The 13,545-nt window shown below is 34.5% G+C and overlaps 1 protein-coding gene across 3 annotated transcripts in view; it reads right to left on the reverse strand.

Moving 5' to 3' along the window:
* Positions 1–13,545, reverse strand: part of CUNH15orf41 (chromosome unknown C15orf41 homolog) — a 122,909-nt gene that overhangs the window by 90,985 nt on the left and 18,379 nt on the right. For all 3 annotated transcript variants that reach the window (XM_018082918.1, XM_018082920.1, XM_018082921.2), the window contains exons 2-4: positions 6,238–6,283; positions 5,317–5,381; positions 2,023–2,083 (exon numbers count right to left, since the gene is read on the reverse strand). In XM_018082918.1, coding sequence (XP_017938407.1) covers positions 2,023–2,083; positions 5,317–5,381; positions 6,238–6,283 — 172 coding nt within the window. The remainder of the gene's footprint in view (positions 1–2,022; positions 2,084–5,316; positions 5,382–6,237; positions 6,284–13,545) is intronic.

A 13,545-nucleotide genomic window follows, 5' to 3' on the forward strand; every position in this document is an offset into this window, starting at 1 on the left:
AATAGGCCATCATGCTTCATGTCAGAATTTAGTATGTAAGTAAAATTCATAGTGCTTCAAATCTCACTTGAAAATATTTGTATGAAGAGAACAGTGACTAATGTTATTATTTCTAACAAAAAATGAAATTTATTTTAATCCTTTTGTACTACATACACAATATGAAAGGTTGGAAAATATTTAAAAAAAAAAATTAAAAGTAGTTTGATAAACCCTCAAAAAACAACCCTGAAAGATAATAATATGGAGTTTTTCCCATTTAACAGAGCTGCTACACACTGTAATGCACCTATGTTATATATTTCTCATCAATTTTTACAGTTTCCACTGATTAAATATATATTGACTCATAAAGTATTACCATTACATCAATTGTCAGCAGATGCAAGAGTATGTCATTTAAATATTAACTATCATATAAAAATGGCAGCTTGATTGTTTGGAAGCAGTAATCTAGTGCTGGTTATTGCCACATTTCCCTAATGCATTAGGCAGCAGTCACAAAATGCATTGCCTTTCTTATATACCTACTACTATGAAACCAGAAGTAGCTAAGTTCTTTGTATATCTTGCCTTTCTCTTAATTTTTATTTATTTCTGAACTGCAGATTTCTTTGATATGAATTGCAAAAATGCATTAGTGTAATATAAACAAAGATATGCTCACTAGAGTCAGAAATTACATGCATCATCTCTAAATCAATGGGAAAAATATACAAAGAACCAGTAACAGATATATTACTTTGTGCTTGAAATATTTTTATGACAGTTCCCACATAATATGGGTGCGATATATCATGAATTGGGTTGTTTACCTAAATTCGTAGTAAGAATGTACTTATTTATGTAAAGTATATTCTATTTTCAGTTCTTCAAGAATTGTCTTTTCCAGAAATGGTAAGAAACTACACATTACCACTAAAATGAAATAAATCCTTTATTCTATGCTAACTGTATGATCAGGTTACGAAGACACTTCACAGACCATTAAAACCTTATAATAATTGAGAGGTAATCCCTCATTTGCTGGCTGCAGCAATGTACATGAGAGAAAAACCATTCTTTTTTACTAATGTAACATGTAGAACTTGCTGCTATTGCAACACCTAATGTTCCTAGTGCCATATCATTTTTAATGCAAATATTCATTTTCTGCTTCCTTCTTACATTTTCCATTAAAATGCAACAGAAAACAGCATACATTTCATTCTATCCCTTTGAGGGTTGCATAAGCAGTTCCTGGGAGTATCAGCTATTGTATTGTTATATTTTGTAAATAAATATTTTAGAGTTTAAAGGGTAGATATTTCATCAATTTTTTTCTAGGAAATTCCTTGGCATTCTTTCAAACTTTTAACCTGTTCTTTAAGGAAGTGCTTTAGACAACAGTTTTTAATGCAAATAACACCTTGTATCCCAAGGCAAATTCATATTCTAGTTAATAAACAGCATCAATAAATTTGTAAAGACTTTAATGGCAACTATACAGAACTTTTCATTCATGGAGGAATTTATTCTGCTTAATTGCTTTATACTAAGCAGTTTTCATTAGCCATCCTCTAATCCATATGAACAGAAATAAATGGAGTCAGGAAAATTATCTGTTCTAACCCTTCCTATTAGAAAAAAAAAAAGTAATATTTTCGATGGGTTTTGTTACTAAAAACAATGAATCAAATATAAGTAAAACTGATACGACTCCATCTAATCAATGTGAGAATTTTTAGTAAGTTTATGCATTAAAGATCTATGGTCTGTCTGAAATTTCCATCAAAATACAAATTCAGAGTATCTTACACATTCGCCTTCAAGTTAAGAGACTAATTACATTAACTGATTTATTAATAAATGGGGCTTTTTGTCTAATTATTGTAAGTACTAACAGACTGGGGAACCATTTTAAATGTCTAATGTGCCTTGAAACCATTTTTTTAGGTTAATTACATTTCTCACTGAAGTCACTGTAGATATGCCCCTTAGGTTTTACACCAGAAGATTAAAGAAAAATGTAAAGATGATTACCTCATTGGCCAGCTCCAGTAATACAGGGGCAGCTGCATTTTTCATCACCCCATTCAGGTATCTAGACAAGACAAAGCCAGATAATTTTGCAGTGGCAAGAAAAGGCCAGTTTATACATGTCAGCATCCCCTGTGAATCTCTTTCATTTGGGGGAAAATACTCCAGTATTTAATGGGAAATCTTTTAAGAAATAAGTATTTTAAGACATCACTAACTGTCCAGGGTTGTCTCCTGTTCCATTCAGCTGTAATATATATATCAATCTCAATGAGGTCACTCATAAAAAACACAATAAATCAAGAAATTAAAAAAATTGTGGCTTAATGACATACAAATTAACCGTATCTGTACTACTTTAAGATGCATCACAGACAAATAAACCTCTACTACTCACAGTTAAGATTTTTGGTTTCACGTGACCTTCAATTATGAAGGTGCACTGTATACCTTATTCAATTCACTGCTATGTACAAAAAAATATTTCTCAAATTTAATACAGATTTTATCAACTGGGCAGTAGTTTAAATACTAAAGGCTTACTTGAGTGAAATCAGAGTCTGACAATTAAATTAATATTCCAAAAACAAAAAGAAACATTTAGGACCCAGAAAGGTTGATAGAAAGTCATTATCCTATCAGCGGCAAAGGCTTAATGTTTCTGGTTAAGGGTATTACACAGTGATGTTTCTGACCATCACTTCACACAATATCGCCTTCCTCCCTTCTGTTACTTTCACTGCCTGATGTTTACATTTTGATAATGCCTAAAACCTGTGTTCAAGAGCTGATGGGAAGAAGCTATGATATGGGAAGCCACTTTGTGCTTTGCAGCCATGTGGAAAAGAACAATAGTTACCAATATTTGAACCTGCTCATTTATCCTATCTGTATTCGCATAGCACTTCAATACTGACATCATTAGAAGGCCACAGCCTTTCCAGCTCTATCATTATCTATCCATCAGAAGACACTCTTCTGCTCATTAGTTATAGACATTAAAATTCTTTCATTTTACCTTTCTGTGGAATGGGTGTAACACCTTTATAAAACCTCTTTGCATAAGATCAGATAGAGGACTTTTTGCTTGCAAGTTATTCTGAGGTTTAATGAATAACAGAAATGGAAAAAACTTTTTGCTGTAACCTATTTCAGTTCTACACTAAAAAAAACATAAAACAAGATGCCTTATGGATGTTTATACACTGAAAATTTATAACAGAAAAAGAAAAGGAGAGATCATAAACAAAATACCTAACCAGGAACATTCATTTGAGATTAATGTTCTAAAACATGCATCTAGATGATTGAACAGCAAAACTACAGTTGACAATGAAGTAATTTTCTGTCAGATATTTCTAATGCTACTGGCAACTCCATTATGGACTAACAGGTCTCACATGCTGATGGCAATACTGTTGTGAAAACTTTCTGATCCTTCTTGTAATTTGTCTTTGTGTTTGCCTAAATTTCAGAGTAGTAAGTCTCAGCAGGGCAGCAAAAAGTACTCTACTCAACTGTTTTACTTGCTCCTAACAGGGACCACTGGAAATGGCTACTTTCAAAAACTGGTAGTTTCTAACCTAAGAAAGCAATGACAGCACAATTATCTGCTTGTATGTTGGCAGAAATAGCAGGGAGCATAGCACACAGACTGGGGTTTACAGCAGTAAAATGGATGCTACAGAAGAGTAGAGGACGTGTTTGTCATGTTTACGTCTGAAGCATTTCAAAGTGGCTTCTCTCTCAAGTCGTCTGTCTCTGTAGCTTACTAAACACTACACAGTAAATCTACTAAAACAGGATTGAGATGAGTTTTCTAACTATTAACCAGAGCATCTCTGATTTTAAAACATGTGCATTTTATTTGGCCATGTTAATGCACCTGCAATATGAAATACTCAGAAATAGTGTAAAGAATGATTTTCCCTACTACCACCACATAGCTTCATACATAATGCATTAGTTATGTACTGCTATCATACTTCAGACTACAGAAGAAGACAGGAGACCAAATCCTCCAACCTGATGTGAGACGAACTTAATCATACCTACAACCCTATTGACACCAACAAAACTGCTGCTTTGCATAAAGCAGAATTTGGTCCCATGTTTCAGGTTGAAGTTGCTGGAACTAGTGATTTACACGTATGCTAAAGAAAAGGACTATTTACACAACAGTTACAATTAACACAGACCACTTCACTGAAACTGTGCTAGTGAAAAATAATTAAAAATAATATTGAATATACATGGTTATTAACACAACAAAATTTTAAGCCAATAGTCTTCCTAAACAAGAATCAAACCTAGGAAAAGTGTGATGTGATCCAGTGCAAATTTTTACAGAACAGTGCAACTACTAAAAAAAGAAAACCAAATGCCCCAAAAACCAGCACACTTCACACTAGATATTCTAAACCACTGTCTGATATAATCAGGCTGTGGTTGGATTTTAAATATGTGACTCTGGCAGAAGCACAGTTATTTGTTTACAAATGAAGGCTTTTTGTTTATTTCCTGATTCACACAGATTAATACTAAGAATGAATATCAGACATCTATAATCACAAGTATGAATTCACTTGCCATGCATGCTCCTCAGATATGTCAGTCTACAAAGTAATATTTTAATTGCATATCTTTACCTGTTATGAGTATGTCCCAATTATGTCATTGCAATATTTTTAGTAAAGCCTACAGAACTAACAGACAAACTATAAGGTGTAGCAAACACAATTTATTAGCTTAAGATGTAAACAATTGTAAAATATTGTAAAATGACATAAAGGTTTTCATCCTCCCTTAAAAACTATTTGACACTTCTGTTGATAAAACAGGAGTGATTTAAAAATTAGTGCTTTAAATGACAATACATGAATATGTAACTTTTTGTAATGTAACAAAAACATTGTTCTAAAAGTACAAGCAACAGTAACAAAACAAGCTCTCTAGCTGTAAGGAAGCTGTCATCAATATTAGTCTTGACACAGAAATCCTACAATTACAAATTATACGTAATACATAATAAATGCTATCACATACTCTGTAAAAAAATATTTGCTTATTCCGACTTAGAGCCAGGAAAGTAAATTCCTTCTAAATCAAAATGACCAAATACTGAAAAATTTCTGCATTTTCAGTGAAAAACATTTTCAGGTGAACCACTCTGTATTCCTCATCCCAAATTCTTAAGTTATTTTTATAGAAAATTAGCTTCATAAGGTAATTTACTCATAACTGCCATAACAAATACTAGCTATGATGACAGTCTTAACTGGGGTGAGGAGGTCATACCTTTGGTAGTAAGTTTCAATAGCTTCAGCAGTGTGGTGCTTGGCATGTGTTCTTTTGATTTGTTTCTAGAAAAACAAAAAACCAAAGAGTTTTACAAACATATCATAGTTCAAAACACAGAAATCATGACTGCACAAACACACAATCCTTGGCTACACTTTGATATATGTGAACCCTGGTTTTAGATTCTGTACAGAAATGACATTCAATCTACCTATTGAATTGAACGTCTTCAGACTGTACTGCAATGTACCATATGTAAAAGCCAATAAGGTCACAATAATTGAATCTAAATAAGTTTACTGAAGGCTGTAGAGGGCAAAAAACCCCTTGTTGTCTCTTTCAACCTTTGTTGTAATTTTCCCCAATTCAATTCCATCTAAGTCTGGTGTACTCTAGTTCTACAATTCAATTGGCATTTTTAACCAGGAAAAACATTGCTTAAAAACAACTTATTTAAAAAAAACTACAAAAAGTAATTCCATAGAGACTTGCCACTTGACTGACACCTGTCATCTCATGATAAATGACTCCATTTTCTGCCTCTCTTGCCTTCTGCCACTCCGGCAATGGTCATTTATCATCATCTCTGTCAGCAATGGAAAGCAGCACTGACAGTGCAAGTCAGCAAACATTTAGCACATGGAACCACGCAACACAGGGAAATTATTATTGTCAGAATAATAATGGTTTAGCATAATTTATTACAGGTCCACCAAATAAGCAAAGGCTAGATGTTATTAGACAGATGGATGGGTAGGCTTGGCAGCCATCCACTGAGACTCAGGCGGTGCTTGATGTGGAAAAAGGAACATCCTCCAAACCAATCAGAAAGCTGGCAGTTCAATTACAAAGAAATAAAGGGACATTCATCATTCAATTAGGCACCTGTCAACCCTCACAAAGGAGAAAACTTCTAACCTGGTACTCCTGGGAGAAGATGCTCAGCAGAGTGGACTGCGATTGACTGGAACAAATAAAAGAAGGACAAAGTTAATTACTGGAGTGCACTGCAAAGAAACAAAAGAGAAGGGAGCTTCAAAGGTAGGCCTGCTGCCCTGTAATCTAACAGAACATGAAAACAAGTGTGGAAAAGTTGTTCCAGATGAACACCTCAGACAAAGGCTTCCTGCTGCTAGGTCAAGGAGAGAGTGTATGAGGGATGGAAGGAAAATATAGCAAGAGTTTCAAAGCAAACTAACATATTGTCTGGGTGATTCCTTTTGCAGGTTCAGAACCCAAAAGTCCTATCAGAAGAAGGTAGTGGAGCTAAAAGGCAACAGGAAAAAAAGGAAATTAAAGCAAAATTTCCTTTAATAATTGATGGGAGTTAAATTCCATCAGCAGTTGGGAATGTGCCGCTTATTCATTGGCAACATATTGAAATTCATTTTGTTAGCAGCAAGGGAACCTCTTCAGTAGCTCTCTCATATTCAGGTTAAAAACTTCCCCTCTATCAGAAGTAGCATATGGGACCAGTGGAACATTCCCACTGAAACTGATGTGCTTTGAAAATAGAAACTTTCACAGCAGGAAGCTGAGATTCCCCTGAGTCGGTCATTTCCAAAAGCTGCCATAAGCTTCATTCATCTAAGGCTCCACTCAATGTCAAACACCTGGCAATGAAGCAACCTGGAAAGCATTCTTCCCAAGTGGGAATTTTTCTCTCTGAATTGTTAACATTTAGAAACGAGACAAGATTTTTTTTCCCTCTGAAAGGCAATCAATACCACACCACTACTGTTTTCAATTGTCCTCTGTGGATATATCTACCTCATCACATCCTGAATACAATTAATTACTCCTGATATATTTTCCTACTACATGCAACTTGAACAAATTATAGTCTCAATAAATCGAGTTTTATGGTACAGCAAAGCATTATGAATAATTAACATTTTTTCCTTTCAGGAACCTACATACTAAGGCGTAGCATAGGTAGTTCAAAGACTCTGCAATGTTTATATCTTCTTTCAGTTTTCTTGTATGTACCTGTAACACCTGTACCATATCGTATGTTCATTAAACATACATGTTCTCCCCATACTTAAATGACCCTTCTTCCAATTTCCATACTTCAGAAATCCTAATTTAAGATAGGGAAGTCTTACTCCCACTTTCAAAAGGGAATAGAGGCACAAATGGTTTGTTCAGGTTTAAACAGACAGTATGTATATGCAGGACGATATAAAGTTACCTCTAAACCAAACAGCTGAAGAATCAGGAACGAAGTGTAGATTAATGCAGTGCTATATAAAGACCTTACTAGTTTGTCTTATCCATAGTTGAGCTTCCAACATCTTTGCCATAACTCTGTATTTGGAGCTTGTTTGCCCAGTGCAGCATCTGCGTGACAGCAGTAAGCTAAGCCTTGATCTTTGGTATTTTACACATGGGAATGTTCACCCTGAGTACTCACCGAGACTGAATGTTACAGCTGTAAAAAAATTATAGCAACAGAAACTGACTAATACACAGATTTATTAAATTAATGAATTACAGACAAAAGTAATTACAATATAATAAAGAATTTAAATATTTTATCAAAATAAGTATTATTTAAATAAATATTTACTTAAATATACATAATGTAACACATAGGTCAGGAGCTACGTACCACAATGCCTCCCCAAATGGTGTAGCATCCAATTATGACAATCTTCAACATGCACATATAATCATTAGAAGTTGAACAAAGGAAATTAATTAAGACTATATACTTACACAGGCTATACACATACAGAAAGCTAAGATATTTCAAGTTGATTTAAAAAAACCCCAACCCTGCAGGCTATAAATAAGTTGGAATCACATGGCCCCCTAATGGCTCTTATCTTGCAGATTTTACATAGTCATAGTGGCAGAACTGAATTTAGGAAAAAACAGCATTTGACCAGATTTCTGGTTTGAGTTCTCTCTCACTGATATAATTTTTGTGTTTTTAGACTATTCCTTGTATGATAACTGCCTTTATTGTACCATTATTCTGTTAAACCCACTGACATATCAAAAAGAATTAAGACCATTATCACTCCTTTTACACTCATGACAGTGGTGGACTTGGCAGTGCTAGGTTAATGGTTGGACTTGATGATCTTGAAGGTCTTTTCAAAACTATATGTTTCTATGATTCTTGTCCATTTTATTTCACCTCTTGGGGTCCTTGGATTTTGACCCTCTACTTCCACTTAGTTCAATACTCTTCTCTGATGCTTCCAACTGTTCAGATAATTTAGGACTCAGCACGAATACTAAAAAAATCATTCCAATAACAGTGCAAGTTGGCTGTATACTGGACTGCAGCACAGAAACTTTACCACTGTGGCAAAGAGAATTATTTCAGTAACACTATTCAAACAATTTCAAGCCTTACTACCAAATGATCTTTCTCCTTCCCCAGGAGAAGTGGATTTATATCTTCACATGGTTGCTTCCATATTTCTTCTGGTTAACATAATTCCTGTCTTAAACACTAAAACCACTTATCTGACAGTGTTTTCTTGCTACAATTCCACTGACACAACTTCTGGGCAAAATTAAATAGCTCCTCAAGACACAGCTGGAGCATCTATTGCAAGGTGCCATTGAGTGAACACTGAAACATCATGGTTTCAGAAAGGACTGAAAAAGGCAGTACTATGTGCTTGGAGAGTGGACAGAAATCATGAACATGCATTTGGATAGCAAGACAGCATGATCACAACTGCTAATACAGACAGCAGGGATACTACCATGGAAGCTATCATGACTTCTACAAAGCAGCCAGGCTCCATCCATCCTCTGATCCTTCTATACAGGATTTCAAAGCATCAAATGAGCAGACAAGTGAATATAGCCGAGCTATCCAGGAAAACAAACCTAACACTGAAAATACTTCTTATTCAAAATAACATTTGAGTGCCTTCCATGGAATAAACTTTATAGTAAGCCTCATGGCTTACTTCAAGGCTAGGGATACAGACATGTTTGTGTCAAGCCAGCTCTTTTGTCGAGAAACAACTGTTAGAGCCAAGGTACAGATTTGCTGATTTTCTGATACAAACAAACAAAAAACCCCAAACTCATAATTCTGAGTACTATCTAGTTAAAATAATTAATAAATTAACTTGTTACCCCTCTTGTAGAAGCAAATCTATTTTCCGGAAAATACGCAAACTTTCCCCTTGAATTCTGTAGTGATCACTTTGTGGAAACATTTTCTTCCGCAATTCTGGATGGTAATGAATCTAACTCCCAGAGCTCTGTTCAAAGCAACGAGCCTCACTCTTCAGATATCCTCTTTTTCATGTACACTGGCATCCATAATGAATCAATTTACCTTTTGTTATTCTGTGTTGATGTCAGTGGCATACTTCCATCTGAATGCCTGATGTACTTTGTAGTCTTGTCAATACATAACTGGATTTGGGCAGAAAACTGCGAAATCTAAAATCTGCCTCAAAATGCCTATGTTTTTAGAGATAAATAACTTTTATTTAAAAAAATGAAGTGTAATTTCTAGGTCCCAAGTGATATAAAGATAAAAAAATTTACTTGTAATAAAAAAGGGGAAAAGTATTACAGATCTCAAAGAGATCTCTAATATACAAACCCCACATTTAAAATGGGAGGCCCAAGTCAAAATCGGTCCAGAGCAAGTGATAAGAGAAATTATCTCTAAGAATTTAGAGATCAATCAAGCTAAAAAGACAACTGCAAGTCTGGTGCTGAAAAAAGAATATGCTTTCTGATCATTTAATATTTAAGAATAAAATTTAGACCATTCTTTTCTAATGAATCCCAGAATTTGGTAGAGGAGGAATGCTATAATCCCTGGAGAGTTTTTCAGAAATGTTCTGGTTTGCAATGAGTGTTCATATATAAAGTAGTAACAGATAAGTTAGTAGTTTATATAAGCAGATTAGTGCTTCATAACTAGAGTTGATATAAAACTGGCTAAGATCCAGCTAGTAATGATGAAACAATTTTATTGGATCAGATCATCATCTCAACAAAGCAGGGCTGCAGATCTAGCCAAGATTTGGAGAGCTGTCCAACTTAATATTTGCTACTTCAGCTTCACCAGGAGAAAATCCAAACATAACAAATTCTGCAAATATTATATTATCAGCCCTTGCAAATAATTAATTCTTTAGGGATAAGATAAAATTTACAGTTTTTTTACTTTATTTTCTGAGATTACTGAAAATATGAAGTTTTAGGTGCAAAACCAAGTTTCCACTCATTTCATCTATTTTTTTTAATGAGTTTCCTTTCCCTCATCTTTAACTCCACACTTGTTGTCTAAAATAGAAAGAGTAAAAACATAGCTTTATATTTAAGGTATTTTACCATGGCACAAAGGAAGAGTATCTAGAGAGATTTGCAAAAAGAATAAATTAAGAGTAAATATAAACTGCAGTATTTAATCCAGAATTACTCACAAAAGTGTAGACAAGCAGGGGCAAAGCAAAGTCCATTATGAGACAAATATGTTAAATAGAATAGCTTCATTGCTTTCTTTTCACAAAATGGAACATTTCACCAAATAATTAATATATGGGTTAAGAAACTGAGTGTAGGGGCACAAGCTGTGTTTCCAAAATTCAGAAGCTCTTATATGTAAAATCCCAAAGCAGCAGTGTCAAACCTCCTCTGGAAAGTAGAAATTCATGTAGTGGGAGAAGTTGCCTCTTTTCTTTCAGTCTCCAGAGCGAGTATGTAGTGCTAGTCATATCCTTCATGATACGTTGTGAAGTAGACAGCAAGAGTCTCTCATTTTTATTAATTGGAAAAGAACTTCCCCCTATTTAAAAATACTTTCACTAATGCAATACTGAGCTTTAAAATAAAAGTAATAGGGCTAGAACTGTGTGGTGTTGCCATGCTGGATTAAGACTCTAAGTGAGGAAAATTAAGATATATGTCCAACAAATTTAAATGGCTGGTGGTGAAAGAGGAATTCTCCTCACAGCTATCCTGAAGTTCCAAAATGTGCATCTAAAATATATTTTTCCTGTTACATTATTAAAGACATTACAGAAACTCAAACAGCCAAATTCTCATCTTCTGTAATGCAAATGCTTTGGAACAGGGACTCCTAAAGGAAGCAACTTATACCGCTTATGACATGCTAACCGGTCCATTCTTATACGTAAAAACTCTGTCAATAATGGGTTACAAATAGCACCGTTTCAAATGCATAACACAAGCATGGATGTGTAAAGCCTCCACAACTGTCCAGAACTGCAGGATGCAGGCTAATAAGGACCACAGTTAAACCTGTAAATGCCAGTCCGATGCTCAATTTCCCACCTGAGAGGAGGTGACAATTAGTGGATTCTCAGAATTTCTTCCAAAGGCCTACCAAAGCTTGGGAACTGTTAAGCTTATATGCATCCAAGCTATGAAGAACATGGCACAAAGGAAGCACACTGACCTCTAAGTCACAGCTTTAACCTCTCTTCACCGCAGTCTTTAATATTACAATATTTCTTATCGTTACTATGCTTGTGGTCTCTTCTCTGAGTGAAAATTCTCAAAAAGCAGAGTATTGTCTCTGTACACATTTGTACTTTATCATTCACAAATCTAACATTGATTTGTTGGAAGTTAGTGAATTACCAATTTAAGCTAAATCAATATACTTGTCTATATATATATATATATGTGTTTAAATCAATATATGAGTTTGAATTAAAGTAACTAAGTCACATAAAACTACTGAAGTCTTTAGTTACAACACGGTAACTTCTATAAAGTGGCCATCTTCCAATTTTACAGCTTTCCAGCTACACCAGTTCAAGTCTGGAATACAAAACTAGTTTTATTATCTCTGCATAGGAAGCCTTCCATACAATGAAGCACTGTAAGTAGCTACTACTTTGGGAACTAGAAAGTCAATACAGTGCTGTTGAGGAAATATTCCCATGATAAATACATTACTATTATAAAAATGCAGTTAAGTGTATATATCTGTATATCTTTATAGATATATATATGACAGGAAGTACCTGCTGATATGCTCATTTCAGACTAACTACCATAACATTTAAAATCAAGATAAAATTCAAGCTCATCTGGAGAATGATAGCACTAAACAATTTTGAAATTCTCTGATATCCACTTCAGTAAACTATACAACAGCTCAACTCAAAAATTTAAATACAGATTGCTAAAAATTGCCTTTGCCTTGAAGTCAATTTCATACCTTTATGTAGGATCAAAAGTAAAACCCCAAAGTAAAAATTCAGAGGAAAAGGATATCCTGCATTGCATGCTTACACTACACAATGATAATTAAAAGGTTAAATTCAGGCATGTTCCTACAACTTTGCTACCTATAGCCAGGGTTATGAGAATAACCGTATGACAAAGCTCCAAGAAGGCTACTTGAGAAGAGTCATCACTTCTATGACCTTGACACTGGTTGGTCCCACAACTTCTATACAATTTAGTGATGTGAGAGAACAGATGATGGTGCAATACATAGAAATGGCAGCATTTAAAATTCATAGTAGCGTAAGGCCATTACTTTTCCCACTGGGCCACTTGAACTTTAATAATGTCTGACCTAGTTGGCCAATAAGTTCTAGCAGCAGACAGAGGAAAATTGCCAGTATTAGATACTGTTTGATTTTTCATTTAGAAAGACTTAGAAGTTCCTTTAAGAACACGGCACCAATTTTTCCTGTAGACACCTAATTTTTTGGTGTCCGTTGTAACAGCCAATATATTTTAAAACAACTGCAGACTATGAACAATCTGTATCAGATGTGAAAAAAAAAATGCAGAGGTAAATACAAATTACCAATACAGGCAATGATCACAAAATAACGCTATCTCTTCACAGAGATTACACCATCTTTCACCCACACCACAAAAATCTAACTTTCAACAGCAGTAATACAACTGTAACTCAAAATACACCATATTCAAATGATTACAAAGTATTTCTGATCAATCTCTCAACACAAAAAGTCAGAATAAGGATGCTATTCCATTCTCATATATATGGTTATGATGAGAAGAGCAACATTATACTTTTACAGTGGATAAACACTGGAACACAATATGGTTAAAAACACAGGAATAGAAGAATAGCAGTTCCAAATGAAAAGAAACGACTTTTTGGTCTTACTATCTCAGTAAGCAAGTAGTGAAATTAGACAGTAATTTGCCCAAGACATGGTTTTGATATTTTTTTTTCTTTCTGGAATTAAACAGCACAGTGCTTGTGGCATGAATGTT

The sequence above is a fragment of the Manacus vitellinus genome, unplaced genomic scaffold (assembly GCF_001715985.3).
Source record: "Manacus vitellinus isolate BGI_N305 unplaced genomic scaffold, ASM171598v3 scaffold_6_pilon, whole genome shotgun sequence".
NCBI classification, from domain to species: domain Eukaryota; kingdom Metazoa; phylum Chordata; class Aves; order Passeriformes; family Pipridae; genus Manacus; species Manacus vitellinus.